The following is a 22,158-nucleotide window of genomic DNA, read 5'->3' as shown; positions in this document are numbered from 1 at the left end:
TGGGTGTAGATACAAGGTATGTGTACCTAATGAAATGCTCAATGAGTGTATTTTACCACTGATAAGGCTTAAGCTGTTTTAAATATAGAGAACAAATTACTGGCTTGTTTTTAAGTGACTAGGACTGCATATCAAGATTCATTATTTTTATGGTATCGACTGAGCACTGATAAATTCCATGTGATTCAATACCAGATTTTAATGTCTAAATAGTCAGTTTTAGCATCTGTGACAGAATTGGCATGTTTATTCCAAAACCTAGACTGTTGATTGGCTGTTTAAATTACATTCTGTATGCATATTATTAACTTTAGTACTTCTTGATTCCTCTATAATCCATTTCAGTCAGTAAATGTACCCACGACCAGGACCTCACACTCATTTCTGGTTTAAGCCACATCCCCTTTTAGTTTGTAATTTAAAAGACAGTATAAAAAATTTTCAGGAATCATTATCAAAGTCATTGTATTGTGGGGAAAAAATTCTCAGCCCCAGAAGTGACTCCCCATAAGAGGAAAATATTATGAAAAAGTATGAAATATTTAGAGCAGCAACAAATATTTGACAATATTGGATCAATTTGGTCATTAAAATATTAAAAAAATTTAAAATAATTTGAATAACGGACACACTTTCCACTTTTATGAACCCACACACTTCCATGTGGAAACAAATGTACTAGCTTAGCGTAACGCAAGTAGCATGCAGTTGCCAATTCGGCAAAAATGACTCATTGGAGATTTTGCACAGCTTTTAAAACTCCATTCTCTAACCAGGGTTTGTACACTTTTCAAACAGTGGAATTCCAGGACTGTTCCATGACATAAAATTAAAGTTCCATGCCAAATATTTAGCATAGTGCTGGGCGATATATCATCTACACTGGTATACCGTGATACAGACATACCATTCCCTGATTCAGTGGTCTTTTTAGTGATATATTTGATGGATAAGGAGCATTTATTGTTGTTCACTTTACGCGTGGTATGCAGTTTACACACTCACACACACCAATTTTCTAAACCGCTCATCCTTCTGGGTCACACTGGGGTGCTGGAGCCTATCCCAGCAGTCACTGGGCAGAAGGCAGGATACATCCTGGACAGGTTGCCAGTCCATCACAGGGCAGACAGATAGACATATACATCCATCCATCCATCCACACACACACACACACACACACACACACACAGGGGCAATTTAGCATGTCCAGTTGGCCTGACTGCATGTCTTTGGACTGTGCGAGGAAACCCACACATACACATGGGGAGAACATGCAAACTCCACACAGAAAGGACCCTGGTCAACTGAACCCAGGCTCTTCTTGCTGTTAGGCGACTGCGCTACCCACTGCGCCACCGTGCTGCCCTCCTTCATGGCATACATTTAACTTATTTGCTTAAAATCCAAAAAAACAAGGAAAGTCAGGAAGCATGAGTTCATTAACCTCATCAATGTTTAACTTTAATATAACCTGATAGCAAGATACTGTGATATGTTTCTAAATGCCATGCTATTGAATTTTATCAGTATCCGCCCAGCACTAATTTAATATATAAACAGCTGTTCAGAGAGGGAAAAAAACCTAAGTTATCTATAAATATATTCAATATTTAAATATATTATTTGCCAAAAATTATTATTAGTCAAAATGCAGTTTAAATGGAATGAAATCTGACCCATGTACGGATATCTGCACCAGGTTCAACACTCTGATGTCAGAGAACGGGTCTGACATTCTGCTCAATACATTAACGTTTCATAATTTCAGAGCCTACACATTCTACATTCTCATGTGCCGACACGTCCATCGGTTTTATTTGTTAAGAGTGGTTTAACATCTTATCATAACACAGACGCGTTGTGCATGCATGCACATCATAATTAGGTGGACACTGCTTTCCTCCATTTTACTACGTTAAGCTAAAAATCAAATGAGTTACCAATAACAAAGAGATATTTACATAAGCTGTGAAATGAGTTATCTGACTGAAGGTCTGTCCTGGCACCGAGGTGGTGGAATGAACTTCCAACGGCTGTCCGAACAGCAGACTCTTGCGGTCTTTAAACGCAGACCGAAGACCCATCTCTTTCTACAGCACTTAAGTGATCACTTATCTAAGTAAATTTTGTATTGCACTTACACTGTGTCCAAGTTAAGATACATTCTCTGAGAAGACAACAAAGCACTTTTGTAAGTCGTTCTAAAGAAGAGCATCTGCTAAATGCCGTAAATGTTAAGTTCAGTTTAAGAGGGATTAGATTTACATGGTGTATTTATTAGGCTACCAAAGTTTCTCAGTGATTTAAGTCCCGTTCAAATCTGCAATGTCAGTGACTTTTGATGCAGTTTTTACAGCATTTAGGAACAAGAGTCAAAACTTTGAGTACCCAGAGTTCAATAAGAACTGTATAAAATCCAATCAATGAGAGTACCTCAGTCATTTCTTAATGTAACTACTGCATGTGATGTTTGTTTAGCCACCGTGGTGCAGCCTGAAGTGAACACATTAGCGTTTATCGTAGTGTTTCCGTCGCTGCAGTTTCTCTAGGACATGGTACGATAGAGGTATCTCACACGTGCCTGTGAAGGCAAACCTGCACAGCAATTTCTCTTCAAATTCATTCATTTTCTAACAAGCACCAAGTTAGAAAAATTTGGACGTCCATGACCACGAACCGCGTCAGGGGTTGGAAGTGCTGCGTCTGCATCATTTCTGCCGTGCGGACCCTCACGCCGCTTACAATGCATCAAGTATAAACCTAGCTTGACTCACAGTGAAGAAGCTAGTCACGCATGTGTTGGTGTGAGAAGCAGCAGCAGTGTGTTTTTACTCTTACATCTGGCTTAATAATCCAGTATAAAACCTGTTTTAAGCAGCTTAAAAATCTTGATCACTCCCCCATTCAATGATAAAAAGTTAGCCAAAAAGTTGTTTTCATGTTTAAGACATTGATTTCCTGCCTCACTGCTCACCGCGGTTCAAACTGAGCAAGAAACCTGTTCAGGGTCACCAAGAATTTTCTGCAACTTGCTATGAAGAAAATTATTTAGTGTTTTTCCATTACCTTTGAGTATTTTTTAGTAAGTTTTATTAAAAAGAAAAATAAATAAACGGAATTTAAGAAACAGTGAAAAATAATAATAAGGGGAAGAAGAAAAATAGTTTTCCTTACGTTTAGTTATTTAAGGGAATGCCTTGAGCTTTTCTTAAATCATAGCTGAGATATTCAATGAAATATTCGAAATGTAGTTATCTGAAAGTTGCAGCCCTAAAATTATGAAGTTATTCAAACCACTTTGCGCTATTCAAACCACTTTGGGCAAGAGAAAACTAACATAAAATAACAGTTTCACTACCAAACTGCCTTGTGTATGATTAAATGTGTATAACATGACACCATATGGAAGCATGTGGTAATTAAAGCTGTATAAATGTTGCTTTGTGCAATAGCAAAAAAAGTTCAAGAGCACATTCAAATGACATCCAGAGACGATCAAGTAAACAAATAAAAAGTCACAAATGCCTACTGATGGTTCTGGGAACTGATTAAAGCAGCAGACAGCAGGACCTGTACAGTGTATGGCTGACCTGTTCATGTACTGTTTGTCCAGGCTGGGTCTGTCCACTATATGATGTGTGATCGTTTCGTCAGTGATGTCGTATGTGCTGCCGATACACAGAGATTTATCCCAGGAAACCTGAGCACCAAAACACCTGTAAAGAGATAGAGAGCTTTACACAAACATACTTGAATGTCTTTGCATTTTGAGACCTCATTATGAGACGATATCAGTTCAGCACACCAAGTTTCCATTCGTGGAAATGTTTTTTTTTTTTAATCAGGTTAACGTTTACACAGCACTATATAGGGTTCCTTTTGGCGAGAAGGGAACAAAAAAAGTCTAAACAAAACAAGCTATATCAGGTTGGTAAGACACTTTTTTAGCACAGAGTAAAAGTACTCATGAATCACAGGCTCATTAACTGGATTAATGCAAACCTAAATCTCATTTGATACAGTGATGTGATAAAATATTGTGATATTGATTGTTACCAATGCTTCAAAACACCAGCACAACCTGAAAAATGAAGTTTAAAAAGTTTAAAAACTTTTTTTTTTATGTAACTATATTAATTTAGAGTACTTGTATAGTACTGTGCAAAAGTCAGAGACCATCATGCATTTATTTAATATTCCATTTATTTACAGTCAAAACTGTGCTATTAATTTTGTAGCATCAGGGGAAAAAAAGCAGAAAACATATTTCAAAGAAAATTATACGGATGCCCCAACAACTAAATTTGACATCAAAATGTAACGTGTCCTCTTTTGTCTCTATTACAGCTCTGTCTTGCTTTCAGGTTTTCAAGGAAATCTGCAGGGACATTTTTCAAAAGTTTCAAAGATTAGAAGTTGGTTGCAGTTTTGCTTCTCATTAACAAAGTAATCCCAAACACATTCAGTGATATTGATGTCTGGACTCTGGGGTGGTCAGTTTATTGTTCCGAGAAAACCAGCAGATTCTTTGATTGCTTTTCAAATGTTCTTCTTTTTTCCCCCCACAGTATCAGCTTCTCAACAGCTACACATCTTTCCAGACCCAGTGTTGTCTTGTTAAAATCCCTGTTTATTCCCCCCACGTTTTTCCTTGGACCTTCTACCTCCTTTCTTATATATAATCTCCTCAGGAACATCTGAAAATTAATAAGCTGCACTCAGTGGTCGTTTTGCCTGGAAATTAAAGCAATGAAGGGTGGCGGGGGGAAGAAAGAAGAACATTTGAAAAGCAATCAAAGAATCTGCTGGTTTTCTTGGAACAATAAACTGACCACCCCAGAGTCCAGACATCAATATCACTGAATGTGTTTGGGATTACTTTGTTAATGAGAACTGCTGCAAAGCGCTGTTTTCCCTCTGTTTTTCCTTTTTATTTTTTGTGCTTATTTTCTACATTGTCTTTGGAATTTACTATCAGATCAAAGCTCCTTGAATTGTGTTTGAAATATGTGATATACATAAATTTGCATTGTCTTGTCTCTGATGACTGACACTGTTGGTAATTGTTTAATGAACCAATTAATTGATTATAACCCCCCCACACCTTAGAACGAAGGCCAGTGATTCTCTGGGCACTTCTCTGTTCAGAAAGAACTTCAGTCCTTCAAAGAGCTTCTTCTGTCTGTCCTGCTCCTGCTGAGCCTTCTCCCTCGCCTCCATCTTCTCCATATCATCCTGAGGTTGGAGAGACAAAGACAGAAAAAAAAAAAACAGACCCCAGTGAAAAACAGCAAGAGATTGCATTAGATGACTGTTTGTTAATATCTTGACTGGGTAACCATAGCGACCAGGTCTCAAGTGCAACACCTGTAAGAGACAGTGTGAAATCAAGGAGGGTCCGTGAGCAATTAGCACTGGCAAGTACTCATTCAAAACAAAGCCAGTACACGCTAATGCTTGTTCATTCTGGAAAGTTCCAGCTTCTACTGTAGCTGAATAGTGAAATAAGCTGGTTTAGACTGTCAAAGGGAGGTTCTTTCCAAAACACATTATTATGATTATTATTATGATTATTATTATGATTATTATTATGATTATTATTATGATTATTCCTTGTGCTGGACTGGTGGCCTGCCCAGGGTGTATTCTACCTTCCGCCCAATGACCGCTGGGATAAGCTCCAGCACCCCACCGCGACCCAGAAGGATAAGCGGCCTAGAAAGTGTGTGTGTGTGTGTGTTATCATCATTATTACTATTATTATTAAGGGCCATCAAGTTGTTTCTGACGACTATCTGGCAGTGTTTCTCCAGAACATCCTGTCGTCTGTTTGAGTGTTCAGGCTTAAAAATGGCTGGTTAATGATTTTTGCCTGCTAATAATCTGTCTGTTATCTGTGTTTTCATAGATAATAAAGCCACATCATTAGGTAAGCTATGCTAGGCTTAAATCTCACACTACAGTAAAATTACTTCACTTGTATGTACGTAATGTGACAATCTGGACTGATATGTTTCGATTTTTTGTTGATTAAATGATCATTTTATAGTGCATTTAATACTTCCTTATAAACAAATTTGACTGACCTACCTGATGATTTTGCTACCAGCAGGGTTTGAATTGTGGCAGATGTATTGGGGTGTCCCCTGGCAGAAAGTCTGACTATGTAGTGACCTGTGCCACTCAAGTATTACTAGGCAGGAGTCTTAAAAGTTCATATCTGTATCAATATATAAAAGTTTAACATGTACTGCCGCTGAAGATCAGCTGCGTTGTGCTGCACAGCATCCAAAAAATAGAAACCATTGTTTTTAATGACGATACGCACGCTGGTTCTGTGTTGATGACTCTCAGCACTGTTCATGCCTCACTGCTGCTGGATCAGAATCAGGCTTAATATAGCTGCTACTGGATCAATTACAATATGCCTCAATTGTCTGCAATCCCAATATCATTAAATGATCAACAAAGTATTATTTGAACGCTTGTTGAAAGGTTTTTATTTTAGCAGTTTAGTTCTTTTTATGTGTGTGATTCTAATTACGCTATAGCAATCTATTATATTCTATGCAATTATTATTAATATTACTACTACTACTACTACTATTATTAGTAGATATATTATTATTATAGAATTAAAAAAAAAATTGTAGTTTTTTGGGATTTTAACCCAATTATCTCCCCAATTTAGCCGTCGCCAATTCCACCCGCCAGTTAGGACTCCCCCAGTCACACGATGCTAACAACGCTAGGAGGGTGAAGGCTAACACAGGCTTCCTCCAAAACCTGTGAAGCGCCACCGCATCTCTTCAAACTGCCGCTCACGCAACATCATTGGACAGCCGAACGCGCTCGGAGGAAAGCAGCAACCGCCAGTTCTGTTACGTCAGCTAACAGACGCCTGCGCTGACTAGCATCGCGCTGAGTGATGGGGGGAGAAGTAGGGGCCATCCTACCCACCCAGAGAGAGCGAGGCCAATTGTGCTCTCTTGGACTCCCGGCTACGGACGGCTGTAGCATCACCAGGGATCGAACTTGCGATCTCCTGATGATAGGGCCAATGCTTAGACGGTTGTGCCACTCAGGAGCCACCCCCCAAAAAAAAATTAATTAATTAAAAAAATAATAATAATTTAAATAAAAAAAAACTTCCACTATTGGCACAAATAATAAAACCTTTTTGGTGATACATATAGAATCCATTTTTGCTAAGAATATCATTGTCTCACCCCTTCTACAGGAAAGTGGTCCAGCTCTGCTTCCTCATCTTCAGCTGAAGACATGACACGGGCAAGACTGGCACTTAGCGCAGACAATTTCTACCAGAAAGAGAAAGATCAGCCTTACTAAAACAGTTAAAATTATCATGAGGAAATCATTACAACTGTGGATAAAAGAAGGATTATGGGTTGAAAGAGTTCAAACCTCCAAATAGCTTTCTGAACCCATGGCGTAGTCCTCTTCAAATTCAGCTTTGAGCTCTGTCTCTCCCTTCCCATCAAGCTAAAACACAGAGCGGAAAAATAGGAGATTATTGCAAATGTGCAGCTACAGCACGTTCATTCAAATCCAAATGAAAAATGCAAATGGGGTATAGAAAGACAGGGAAAATAGAGGCATTTTCAGCCAAAATAAATATCGCAGGCCCTCTCCAAACCTAAAAGAAAATGCTGCCGTGTTATTTCAATTACATTGTAAATCAGGGGTCTCAAATCCTGCCAGATCACTCCACTGCAGACTTCAGCGTTCCATCCCTGATTCAACCATCAGCTGATTAACAAGGCCTGCGTGAGTTGAATTCAGAGTGTTCGAAAAGGGAAAACACTAATCTCTGCAGAGCTGTGGCCCAGGACGACGCGCCTGGTGTATGTTCTCCCAGTCACATTTGTTTATTAAGAATATTTTAAAAAATAATTAAAGATCAAACAAAAATTATGGGATGAAATCACAGAATTTCCTCCAGAATTGAAATCAAATTGAATCACTGTAAGGTCAGATATACATCTCTAAATAATAAACCAAACCAAAATTAACTCTGCAGGCAAAGGACATCAATCTAGAGAAAGTGTGTGCACACTGGATGCACAAACAAAATAGGCCAAGATTTCCCGTGGTGGGAAAAATAACACATTTTTAGATGCAGCACAGTTCTCTCTTGAAAAATCGCAAAATAATTCACAAAAATCTCAACCCGATTTTTAGTTCCGCTCAGAGTTTCCTGAACTGTTCAATAAACACAGTAGAATACTTTTGTGCAGCCCAGCTTGGAGGAGACAAAAAATTGCAGGATCTCAAAGATGCAAACATGTACAGGAAGCAAAAGACCTAAAACCTACATGAGAACATGGATTTTTCTAACAACCAGTTACCAATAGTGACAATCAGAGTTAGGCTTTCAGTTAAACATTTAGTGCATGATTAACTGTGAAGTTACAGCATAAAAAGTAAAACATGCTGTTTCACAGAGTGTGACATCTAAAGAAAATTCTCAGCATTTTCAATTTGATATCATTATCTTATTTTTTTAAGATGTGAACAATGTGGACATGGCTTTGGAACTTTATGGAACTTGAGTAGAGCCCATTAAGCAGCTTAAAGTTTCTTCAGCACGGTTCACTTTTAGCAATGCAAGCCCCTTTTGTGTGCTTCATTTTAGAGAACGAGAGCAGGGATAGTTTTCAAAGTATGTTCTGTCACTCAGTATTATATAATTCAATATATAACTCTCAAAAAAGATTTTTAAATAAGTTAATGATAAAAAAGCAGAACAAAAAGTAGCTCTAGAATCCGTAATCACATCATGACACCCTGAATCAAAATCAAATCAAAATGTGAGGTACCTAGAGATTTTCATTCCTACTAAACAGCCAATTGCATCTTACTTTCGATGTAGCACTTTACCTGATCAATGTTATATAATGATTTTTTCTGTCAGACCTTAATTGTCACTTCAGCTCTTTAAAGGGCAAATAATGTTATGTTTATTGTAACTTCGGCAAATAGAAAGTTGAAAAGTACTAGAAAGGAGTCCACAAGAGCCACGTTTACATGCAGCCTAGTAATCCATTAATAATCCGACTAATAGCTCAATCAGAATAGAATACGTCCATGCAAACACCTCAATCGGAATAGTCTAGTCCTATTGAGGCTATTCGGAATACAATTTCTATCTGACTGAACGAGGTGGGTGATCCTGTAAATAATCTGTTAAACAGAAGAATAATAACCATGTAAACGCCTGTATCTGATTACATTCCCAATCAGAAAGTTTAAGTACGTTCTGATCATGCGCGTCACATCATATTGAAAGTTTATAATGTTCAACATGGAGCAGAAACTGGTCTGCAGAGGAGATGAAGTTTATGCTCTGATCTTTAAAAGACGGCTGTGGGACGGACGTCCATCTTATGTGTCTCAGAACACGACGTCTTCCTCTCGGCCTTCTTTAATAAGGACATGTGAAGGACGTTTTCCTGAGTCTGACATCATTTTAAAATGATTAAAAACACAAGCACTGCTCACTGCTGCTCGTCTCACTCTGACTGGACTCACGTGATGCTCGTTGTCATGGTAATGTCCACATTGAGTGTTACTCTACGTATGCGCATTATTTTGGATCAGATTACTTGTAGTGTGCATGTAAACAGATTTCCATAAGAAAAAGTCTGATAAAAATCAGACCAAAAAAAAAGTACATATGTGGATGTAAAATAATCAAAATTGGAATCAGCAATAAAAGAATCATGGCTGGCTGCATCTCTATTGTGTATGTGGACGTTACCTTAGGGGGGTAGACAAGGTTGAGGGTCTGGTAGAGGCGGAAGTTGACAAAGCCGAGCAGTGTGGTGTAGAACTCTGTAAAAGTGGCCATAACTCTGTAGTCCACATCTGTGGGGTGCTGAAGAGGACAGAAGCAGACGAACACATGCATTAGAACACAGTGAAATACATCATTTTCTAATGAAAGTCCTGTTATTCTTCTTTAAATGCAAAACTGGACGAATCACTGTCAACACATTCAACAACACTGCGTTTAAACTTAAAATGTCTGAAATATCAGCAAACTACAAACTCCATATTGAACTAGAGAAGCTGGGCTTTTTGACAATATGTGGTGTCCTGTGTTGTATATCTCTCTGAAATGCCAGGCCTGATCTATGCTACATCTGCCAGTCAGCCAGTCAGTCAGCTGTTAGCCCACTCTTTAGATTACAGTGTATACAGATCAACGTACAGAGGTCACCCTGCTGACATTTACTTGAACCCAGTTACATAATAGCAACATAACCATGCCCCAAACAAGTCATGGCAGATTTCATATGTCGTCATGAGCTGTCAAAATAGACTACGTCCAGTAATACAGCGGTGTCAAGTTACCCACACTGGTAACTGTCATGACAGATGCCATAATGTTTGTGGTCATGTTGGACAAAAGTTGTCATGAGATCAAACATTCGACATCTATGACATGTGAAGTATGATGGGCATTTCACTCGTCATTGTCGTTATCGCTTGGTAGCCAATCAGAGGATTAAATACTCCATCCAGTATATCCAATCAACACAGTGTTTAAGCTTTAGAGACCCTCTCACACCGCATTATGATTTCGTTTTGAAGAAGTGACCACACACACATAGCAACAGTGACCTCAAAAACAACTAGCAAACTCAACTTTGAACACTTCAAAACAAAAACAAAACAAAAACAAAAACAAGAAGAGGCTGGAGCTGAAACACTACTCTTAAAAATGATGGTTCTTCAAGGGTTCTTTAGTAAAGAAAACGGTCCTATATAGAACCATGAACACTCAAAGAACCCTTTGCGTGATGCATCATTAAAGCGTTCTACAGATCAATGGAAAATGTGCGGTAGATGGTTCTATATAGAACTTTTTTGAAAAGGGTTCAATATAGCACCAAAAAGGGTTCTTCTATTGTAACAAGCCTGACATCGTAACAACAGAAGAACCCTTTTTGGTGCTACATAGAACGCTTTTCAAAAAAGTTCTATACAGAACCATCTACAGCACATTCTCCATCAATCTGAATAATGCTTTCACGAAGCAAAGAGCCCTTTTATCCTGCAGGTTCTTTGAGTGTTCATGGTTCTAAATATAGAACCATTTTCTTCACTAAAGAATCTTTGAAGAACCATTTTTAAGAATGTACAAATGTTTTTTAGCAAAAATGTTAAAAAGGAATTTCCACTTGTGTTTTATGCATTTGCATACTAATAGTCATCTTAAATATTGAAATGCTGGTGTCAATAAATTTCTGTAAATAAGTAAATGAATTAAATGAAGTAAATTACTGAAAAGCCGAGTTTGTTCTGAATCTAATCTGTTAGGTTTGCCTTACATGACCAAGAGGTGTGAATTTATGATCTAACAATCAGAGTTCATGTAAGGTGAATACGATCTTCTGCCAGCCGCTAGATTTAGCCGATTACGGCTTAGAACATGGCACAGGCTATTCAGGTGACCCAGAGTTAGAGGACTAACTCAGAACAGCAGCGTCAAAATCGCATGTTCAATGATGCAAACTGACGGTCAACCAAAAAAGTACTTTTTTTGTGTTTAAACGCTTTTTTCTAAATTGTATTAGTCGTGCAAGATTATTAGATATTACGAAAGCTGCTGTTTTGCCTCAGCACGGCTGTCTTTGTGGAGAGGTGTGAATTATTTTCACAGGATGTTCTCACCCCTCCCCTTTCACCCATTATTGCTCACCAGCAGCTCAACAGTCACAATATTTCACACACAGAGAGCCAACAGCACCTAGTTAATCTGATGAGTTAGTAGGAAAAACATTTTGTTTAATTATATAATTAAAAAATCTGAGTTGATTTCCATTCCGCTGGCTTTAATGGTCATTAGGGGGCCTGCAGAAAGACATTAAACACCAGCACAAAAGGCAAACCGAGACACACACACACACAGTAAAAATGACCACCAAAAAGTTTCTGAAAATGTGAAGCACAAGTGCCTAGATAGCTTGCTTTGTTATGGCATGACTGTTTTGTAACCAAAGAGTAAAAGTGAAAATCTCACATATCATGCCAGAACAAAACTTTATCTCCAAAAACTTTACATGAGAAGGAAAAAAAGTCAATGAAAAAAATAAAAAATAAAAAAAAATAAATATATACACACATATACATATATATATATATACACATATATATATATATATATATATATATATATTCATTCACACACACACACACACATATATACACATATATACACATATATACATGTATACAATTATGTGTACATAATTTGTTTTAAAAACAATAAAAACGGAGATAAAAGGTTTTGTTCTGACAATGGCTATATGACACATTAATAATAATAATAATAATAATAATAATAATAAACAGCAGCTTTTATTTTAAAAATAAATTAATAGTCTTAAAGACACTTGTGTATGTGCACTTATTTATATTTGAAAAAAAGTTTTTAAAAACAAAACTCTGTGGAAGCTGTGGAAAAAGTTAACTGACCTCTGGATAGGAAAGCAGCAAATATCCCTAATTGGAAAGCTTGAGAAAGAGATGCAGAGGCATTTACGGCACTAAAGGCAGTATCCTTATCAATGTGCCTCAAAAAACATGGACACCACTGCCTGCCAACTCTATAAAACACAGTGTCCATTAACCTTTTACAGCTGGTGGATGTTTACCAAATTTCACCTTTACCATGATGACATCTCTCTCTCCTTCCCTCTCACAGCCTCTCCTGCCTCCCCCTCTCCCTCTCTGCCTTTCCCCGCTAAAGTCTCATGTTGACTTAGTTCCATTTAGACTCAATCAACTGCAAATGCGTCTGACGTAAAGGTAGAGAGTGAAGACAGATCGATGTAAAGTCAACAGGTAAAGACAGACTGTCCTTTCTGGTGCACTGGTGTGTTTTAAAAGGCTCTCTTTCACAGTTACACCAAAGTAACGCAAATGTATCATAACAGAGATTACAGCGCCCGTTCAAACAGCAGAATACATTATTTCTCAGATTCATCCCACTTTTTGAAGGACTGTTGGTCATATTTTCTTTCTGAAGTCTTTCAGAAGTATTGCATCACAAAGTGTTAAATGTTGGCAGGAATATTTACCGCCGAAAGTAATATTTAATAATACAACTAATATTTACTAAAGAAAACTAGGAAAACCCACTTCTGATTATGTATCTTGATGTATGAGGAACTTTTAAAAAAACTAAAACTGCTCTGGGCAGATTTTTCTGGCGAATGATGAAGGAAGGCCGATAGCTAATGTTACTGCTATAAAGCCCGATCTCTCATTACAGCCATGTAGCTGTAGCAACTGTGTGCAAATCAATGGAAACTGAATCTTCCACTGTAATGTGTCCATTGTAATGACTTGTCAATGAGGAGGAAACAAGTGAACAGTGAAGTTACCTGGCTATCTAGATATGTTACAGCAGATTGGCATCTTTTCTTTGGCTAAAAGTATAAAAAAACTTCTTTCTGCAATCAACTTTGTTATGATTTTATTCGACAACTAAAGTCAAAGTTCCACTACTGCTAGCTTGGTTGCATTTATTGGTCTACAGATCAGCAGCGAGGCTAGCAGTCATGACTGGTTGATACCACAGGGATTTCTAATGGCTGAAGGTGGACCATCTGTGTTTTCAGGGCCGCTGCCGATCACTGACAGCCAGATGCCTTTCAGCACAGTCGGCCGATAGCCGATACAGATGAAAGGCGGGGATGGATGCCTTGTTCAAAAGTGCAGTAAGCAATTCTGGAGAACGAACATTGATATTGGAACTAAACAGCAAAACAAATACACCCCTCTCTTCAGAAGCTTCGACCCCAAACTCATAGACAGGCACTGCCAAGGCGAACAACACTTTTTTTTTTTAAATCTTCACAGCTATAAAACCCTTCACAAACACTGTACAGACAAAAAACTGTTAGCAAACTGTTGAAACAGTTTCTACTGTGAAGCTAAACAGTTGGGATTAGCCATCACAAATATTAGCAAACAGGACAAAACCATATTGACCTATTGGTTCTGTGAAACAGCAAAATTAAGTTAATGTTGCCCACCTGTCCAGCAGAAACAAAGCAACCCCCTCATCCGTTTTCATGCCTTTCAACTCTCAAAAAAGATGAAGTCAGCTTCTTTTTCCACCAGCTTCGAATTGGTTCGAATTTTCCCATTCCACCTTAAATGGTGCAGCAGTTACATTCTGGTGCCTCAGGCGAGCGTAGCCATTGAAATAACCAGTCTACACAACCAGCACAGCTAACAGGACAAAACAGTCCATCTGCTTCATGGATGGATGGATTTCTAAACAGCCAATAAAAATGGGCTGACACACAATCGCTTTTGCAGTTCTGAGTCTTATTTTTATTTTCAGTCCCTGTCAAAGCTGTAGGCCATAAAGCTAGTGCAGTGTAGGCTAAACTAACATTAGCACTCTAGATGCTACTAGACGCTAACATGCTAACAGAAACGAATCCCCAAAGCTTTGACAGCAAACAGCGTTAATTACAGCTCTACATGTTCACACAGTGAGTTTACAGTGAAATACAAGCCAAATATATAAAATACTTCAGAAAAAAAGTCTTTAGTGAAAAAGATATGACGAGGGTGAAGTTGGCTTTCTGTTCGCCAATTCCACCTGGTGCAGCAGTTACATTCTAGGGTCTGACAAACACGACTCATATGTTTTACGTCAATGAGCTCTCAGAATCAGCTAAGTTAGAGAGATATCGGCCAAACGCCGGCCACATGTCGAAAATCGGCCGATACTGATACACAGCCAATTGGTTCTTCCATCTCTACTAATGGCTGTATTATGTGTTTGTGTAACGCATGCTGGACATTATAGTGACGAAACATTAATGAATAAAAACCTTAAGACATAAAATCGTGAATTCCGTCTAACCGACGAAGCTGAGGAATATAATGCTGAGCTACAGAACAGTGCATAACACAACAAATAACATAATGAAGTCTAAGTTTACGCCAGAATGCTCCTTTGCTGATCTTAACAGTGCCTTGCTTTGTGGAGGTGGGCCTTGACTTAAAACAGCATTTGGCATAAACCATACAGATAACATGACACACCGCCTGTTAGTTGTGTACACACGTTAAAACACAGACTCTATACTCACATCATGAGCAAACTGATATGGTACCAGCCAGGTGATGGTCTGTCCCAGCACTTCAGCCTGGTAATAAATTCCCTTGATGGACAGAAAGATCTGGCAAAGGAAGAGAAGACTGATATAAGCAGGCTGATTGTTTCAACAGGCACAACTGACATGCAAACATACCATGTATTAATATCTATTTCATTCAAATAAATGGCTGAAACATCAAATACAGATATACTCTTGCAAATATATGGATGACGTACGGTCACTAGCCATAAGCCCTCTTTTCATTTTCCACTCACTGCTTTCTCCTCTTACTTTCACAGTGTTTTCTGTGTGCTTTTGACTTCATGAGTTCTGACATTCTATCCGTTTTCTGACAACTGTTCTTTGGATATTTTTGGATATTCGTAATTAGTCTAATATATGTGAAGACTCTAACCTGGGGCACTTGCACAAAGCATCTTAAGTGAATTTTGGTCTTTGTCTTAAGAAAGCTGTGGAAAAGTGGAGGTTTCAACACTTAAGCCTAAGGTTTTTATGCAAGCGGCCGCTGGTCTTTAGGCACTATCCTAAAATGTAATACAGCTAACAGTAAAAATTATGTTCAGACATTTTACGACCTTTTTTTAAATTTTCTTAAGACTTAAGTTTTTTAAGGATTCACAGGAAACCTGAGTGAAAATGCACAAGCTGAATGCATCAATATTTAAGCTCTACTGGAGCTGGATTTATTTCATTATTAGATTTGACTGGCCGATCTGTACAGAATAAAGCAGGATCCGTCATTAATCACTGCCTGGGGCAAGTAAAACACTTGGAAAAGAATTGAAACAGCACGGAAAATCACTTGCCTGATTAGGACAGCTGGCATTCAGTAATTCAATAGCTTTTCAAAGGACAATCCATTCAGTGAACAATGTACATGACATGGTCTTAATTTGCTTTCATAGGCAAACACCACTTCACCATGGCAAAAAAACAATCAGAGAGTTAAATCTACCTGCACTGCTTGCTGGTAACCATCTGTAGCGAGATATGATTCAAAACATCAGCACTGAGACAAACACTAACTTGGTCTACCTTAATCCTAAACGTCGCTTATTACAAAAGCCCTTTCCATAAACGTCTCTTATTACAAAAAGGACAGCTATTAACACAGTTAATACTGTTTGTATGATGCGAGAAGCAGTGTGTCTGCAGCCCAGGGAGCAGAATCTCTGGATCTGTTACCTTCCTGAGTGAGCGCGAGGCGATGATATAGTTCATCCACTCCACACTGAGTCTACGGCACAACTGGATCGCCTCAACGTGGCACTTTCCCGTGCGAGCGAACGTAGAGAACAGGAAGCACATCGACAGAGCATCATCAGTGTCCCGAAGAGCATCAACGAACGTTGGATATCTGTTAGAAACATTGAAAATGATTCATCAGGCCACTCATAGGTTTTTTGGTAAGTCTACGTCCCGTAAGGGGCCAACAGCAGGGGTGTACAAATGCACTGATGCATCAATCCGAAGCTGCCCGTTCAGCCATAATGATTCTGCAGAATTAGAGCTGTTAACAATACATAAAACTTTCACAATGCAAAAATGACAACACATATTATATCACGATACCATACATTTCCAAAATAGACTTAGAAAAGAAATGCTAACATAAGTTAAACATGTATTTATTTATATTTTGGTAATTCTCAAAACACTTTTTTTGTAATATCCACTGTTGTCCCTAAAAGACAGCAGTGCTTGCTGAAGGCATAACTGGCACAAGTATTTTTTTTGGAAAACAATATAAAGTGTGGCTTTTCCTTTAAAATGAGTGAGGGGATTTTCTAACGTGGCTCAATCTCTCCCTGCAAGCTGCGGAATCCACAAGAGATGGACTCTACAACCAAACAGAGGTGCAAATTGGTGGCTATTAACATCCCTAATGAGAGTTATTAGTTTCGCCCATTCATAATCGGCACTTAGCGGCCACTTGAATCCTGTGGGGAGAAGTAGCTGCTGAGACTCGTGATTTCTCCACAAGGCTGAAGTTGGTAGGCTAACCAAACCATTTTTATTCGAGTTCTAAGAGCTGTGCAGTGGAGTTTTTTTTTTGGTAAGTCTGTGGTTATCTGTTTTAGGAATATCATGGACCGTGTTAAATGGAACTATACAAACTACTCCCATTGTCACGTTTTATAGCACGAATCTAACTGTATTTAATTCACAGCGTGTACCACCTCAAGAACTAGGAAATAAAATTAATATTAACATGCACACTGTGACACCTCTATGTAGAGGATTACACTGATTATAATAATATTTTGCATTATACACATTAATTCTTCTGCAATACATATCTCAGCATTTTTTTTTAATCTATGTTGCACTACTCTGTAAACAGAACGCACAGTTGTTAATGTAGTGCATTTTAAAAATTAATCTGTATCATTTTGGAATTTGAGCTTTCACTAAGCACAATGTCATGAATTTTTGGAAAGAATAGCAATAAAATTGTTGGGAGAGCAAAACTTCGACACACCCAGCTGTTGCATATATCATGTGCAAGTGAGACAATGTAGGCAAATAAATAACTTGCTGTCATGTACCATCATGAAGCCTCTAAAACAGGGGTGAGTTTAGCACTCAGCACTCATCGAGCGCCTAACACTCATTCAACTCATGCACTAATGACCACGGCCTTCAGAGGTTGGGTTTTGTGTGTCAAAAGAGGGAAAAACACTCTGCAGGGCTGTGGCTCTCATTTTTCTCTTCATAAACCACAATCTTCTGATCAATACGCAGGAAAACGAGCCTTAAGTTCCACCTCCTTACTGCCCACAATTATCCATAAAAGGTCCATGCAAATCACCTCACGAATGCTTAAATATGGGGTGTCCCATTAATAGCTGAGTGGGATTCCGGTGACAATGGTGGAACAAAAGAAAAAAAAAATAAAATCTGTGAATGTGTGAAATTACAGTTGTTTAGGCATGTGATTTTCTGCCACTATCACCAGCCCACAACGTTCTACAATTTCTTTTGGAGTGGGGAACAAGAACATTGGAAGACGCAAGTGGTTGTTTGGAGCAATAAATAAATTCATTAAAGCCAAATAAAATCAGTAACCAAATCAAACAAAACAATGCTTAGGTATGAATTACTTTCATGACTTTGTGGCCTGTTAAGGAGCTTAATTTACAACGAGCTGGTACATACGAGGATGATGGTTTACACATTTAGCTGCAATTCTCTATTTTACCACAGGGTGTCACCAATTCCTGCTCTCTCCCAAATGTTTTTATGGGCATAAGCAAGCGTCAAAGCCTCTGATGATGTACTTCTGTTGTCACACCGAGTATTTCTTTATAAATCCCGTTTTCTGTGAGAGGTGTGTACGGACATAGACGGGTCTGGAATGTGTGTACGCATCGTTTATAACTGAGGCCCAAGGACCCAAGTCTGTAACCCACAAAATAAAATAGAAGTGTGCCCTCTACTGTTTTAAGGAGGTACCGTGAATTTCCTCACCTCTCCTTCACAATGTGGTCCAGTTTGTATGCAGGCTTATTCTCTCTCAGCTTCTCCACTCCTCCCCATTCTCCTTTACCATAGGCTTTACGCAGCTTACGCACAAATATCTGTCAGGAGAACACAAAAACACAAACACTCGTATTCTTTACATTCTCTAAGGATGGGACACAACAAGAAACACCATTCATACCAGAAAAGTAGGCTTATATAAAACAAATCACCTTAACACAATCTGCATGAAGACAGAAATTGAAGGGCTAATATTACAGTAAACTGAATTTTCCTCAATTTTTTTGCTGAAGAAAGGGAGTTTGGTGTACTATGTAAACACTGTTGTTTTAAAATGTACCATTAGCGCCACAGTCCTTACTAAGCTGCAAAAACAGCCCTTTTAAGTCTCCTGTTTTTGTGATGTCATGAAAACCATTGCATTTACATATATGTTCCTATTCAGCCTACAGCAGTTTAGCCCCACCCATTCACGCTGAAGTTATAAGCCATGTTTCTGCCCAGACTGTTTTTAGAATGAGGGATAAGACAGGATGGCCAATCAGAACAAGATAATTCACATATATCAGTCTTAAAGACAAACTAACAAAAACAGCCCATTTAATTCTAAGGCATAAAAAGAAGTTGGCAGGTGGATTTAACTCTCTGATAGTCATGCAGAAATGAGTTATGATTGTTCTGGATAAATAAAAAAACACAAGCATTATAAGTAGATGTCAGGAGAAAAAATAAAATATCAAAAAATAGTATATGGACTTTTTAATAATATGTTGCAAGCCATTCAAAGAAATGTTCTGAATACACATTAAATGATCTATCATTTATACAAAGCTGCTTCAACTGACGCACTCACCTTGTACTCCCTGAACTTGCCGACGATGGGCTCATGCAACAGGAAGCGAATGTCCTTGAGCAGGTAGAAGGTCTTCTGAGCTGTGGAGCCTTTATTGACCTTCTTCTTGTGTTTGGGTTCATGTGGGTAAATTCCTTTCAATATGCATAATCGTCTGCACAGAGGAAAAACAACAGATATTTTTATATTATAATATTATATAATAATAATAATTGTAAAATAAATACACTGCCAGCATGTCAGTGAACACACAGAACAGATACAATCAAACAAACCTAAAGAAATAGTTCAGGGTTTGTTTCTAAAATTCAATGAAGTGCCTGCTTCTTAAATAAAGCATAGCCAAACAATGAACTCCATGAGGCACAGAACTGCACCCAGCCTGGTCTTGATCAACCACAAGCAAAACGTCTGACACCCTCAGGCTTGAGTATTAAAACCTATTTAGCAAAAAGTGTTATCTACCTATTAGCTTAACAGCCAGCATTAACGTCAGTTACCTGTGTTTGTAAGCCTGAGAGGAGGAAAAGTGGAAAGCATTGCTACCCAACAAGATTCAAACAAGTGTGGCTAGTAAAGCAGTCCAGGTCAGTTACACGTCTTACCATGAGATGGACATAAGAGCACAGAGTGCATTTCCATGCACCAATAATACGATGATTACAGGATTTTTGCAGTTACCTGATTATTCAAGTAGTAATGTAAACAGCAGAGTTTGATTTCTTACTATGACTTCCTTTCATTATTTCTACATCTGCGCACATGAAGAAGAAGAGTCAGACAGACAAGAGCTGTCTGGAAACAGTAAACACTAAACTCTTACCTCAATGCACTGATCTGGAAAATGGCAACAACCGCATTGTGCCCAATTTGAAGCCAGAAAAATTCCCAAATACATAAAATATTTACCAGTTAAAAAAAGGCAAATGCTGCAAGAATTTTACATCATGCGCTGCACTTCTTTGGTGGGTTCACTGGTGAGTTAGGCAACTATAAAGGTGCAAATCCTGTATTTAGAAAGAAACTTGTTGACAGATGTAAACCTGGAGTTTTCTCATTACCAGATCAGTGCTTGTAAACATGTTGAATAAAGTACTGGCAAAATCTAATTTTCTGCGGTTACAGGATTATTTTGTGCATGTAAACATATTCACTGATAGAGAACACTGCACTGCTGTATTAGTGGTATATTCCCATTCTGTGCCCTGAAGGAGCCTATTGAGCTACATTTTTAGAAGCAGGCAATTCATACACAAAAAAAATCTTTAAAATATTTTTAAAACTCTCTAAAAATGAGAACGCGTTTTTCAGGAAAATTCCTGGACCATTAATTTTAAAAAGCACATTAATAAATTTATATTGTCAGAAGGTCTTGGGGAAAAAAACAACAGTTAATCTTGAGCACCACATCTTCTAGTCAAGAGACCCTGCTGGTTGGCATCAGATGGCGCTATCCCTGTCCAGAACTGACCTGAAATCAGCCAGGCTCAGGCTCAGCTTCTTGCGGGCCTTGTTTCTGCTGATGTAGTTGGTGGCTGACCCACTCTCATACTGCAGGGAGAGAGGAAAAGTTAGACAATTAACATTCACCTATCAGATAGTAAGGCATACAAGCTAAACCAAGACTTGAGGAAATAAGATACACTATAATGTCCAAAAGTATACAGACACGCCTTCTACTTGGTTCAACTACTTTTACTATCTGCTGACAAATGTGTCCAGCTGTGTACAGAACTTTTATAATCTCCATTAAAAAAAGCATTGACCAACAAAACGGGACACTCTGGAGCAGCCACAACTGAACCTAAAGTCACCATGCCCTGGAACTGCGTTCTCTGGAGCGACAGAGCTTCACTAAACACATCTACAATCCAGACACTGTTAGCTTAGTGACCCCACTAATGTCTCTGTGGCTGAATGCAATCAAATCCTCACAACAATGTTCCAAATTCTGGTGTCTTCCAAGAAGAAGAAAGGCTGTTAACTACTGCAAAATTGGGTCAAACTCCCTAGTAACCCCATTGATTTCAGGGCAGGAGGGGGTTTAAAGAACCTTTTACCCTGTTCTTTAATGGTCAGGAGCCCCACAGGGTCCCCATAGAGCAGGTACTATTTGGGAGGTGGATCATTCTCAGCACTGCAGCGACACTGACATGGTGGTGATGTGTTAGTGTGTTGTGCTGGTCTGAGCGGATCAGACACAGCAGTGCTGCTGGAATTTTTAAACACCTCAGTGTCACTGCTGGACTGAGAACAGTCCACCAACTGCATCCTGTGACCACAGATGAAGGAAGATCAATACAAACTATGCAGCAAAAGAGGAGCTGCTGTCTCTGACTTTACATCTACAAGGTGGACTGACAAGGTAGGAGTGTCTAATAGAGTGGACAGTGAGTGGACAGTGTTTAAAAACTTCAGCAGCACTGCTGTGTCTGATCCATTCAGACCAGCACGACACACACTAACACACCACCACCATGTCAGTGTTACTGCAGTGCTGAGAATGATCCACCACCCAAATAGTACCTGCTCTGTGAGGGTCCATGTGGGTCCTGTCCACTGAAGAACAGGGTAAAAGGGGGCAAACAAAGTGTGCAGAGAAACAGATGGACTACAGTCTGTAATTGTAGAACTACAAAGTGCTCC

General features: G+C 38.7%; 1 protein-coding gene across 1 annotated transcript in view; it reads right to left on the bottom strand.

Annotated features, from left to right (window-relative positions):
* The window catches only part of pes (pescadillo), a 28,292-nt gene that overhangs the window by 5,790 nt on the left and 344 nt on the right, over positions 1-22,158 (bottom strand). Inside the window, exons 2-11 of the mRNA XM_036598462.1 lie at positions 20,984-21,063; positions 19,513-19,666; positions 18,648-18,757; positions 16,362-16,533; positions 15,147-15,236; positions 9,785-9,901; positions 7,429-7,506; positions 7,233-7,322; positions 5,108-5,238; positions 3,594-3,719 (exon numbers count right to left, since the gene is read on the bottom strand). Coding sequence (XP_036454355.1) covers positions 3,594-3,719; positions 5,108-5,238; positions 7,233-7,322; positions 7,429-7,506; positions 9,785-9,901; positions 15,147-15,236; positions 16,362-16,533; positions 18,648-18,757; positions 19,513-19,666; positions 20,984-21,063 — 1,148 coding nt within the window. The remainder of the gene's footprint in view (positions 1-3,593; positions 3,720-5,107; positions 5,239-7,232; positions 7,323-7,428; positions 7,507-9,784; positions 9,902-15,146; positions 15,237-16,361; positions 16,534-18,647; positions 18,758-19,512; positions 19,667-20,983; positions 21,064-22,158) is intronic.

Source organism: Colossoma macropomum, unplaced genomic scaffold (assembly GCF_904425465.1).
Source record: "Colossoma macropomum unplaced genomic scaffold, Colossoma_macropomum, whole genome shotgun sequence".
Classification (NCBI taxonomy): domain Eukaryota; kingdom Metazoa; phylum Chordata; class Actinopteri; order Characiformes; family Serrasalmidae; genus Colossoma; species Colossoma macropomum.
The sequence above is the reverse complement of the archived record's forward strand: the minus strand, read 5'-3'. Positions and strand labels throughout refer to the sequence as shown.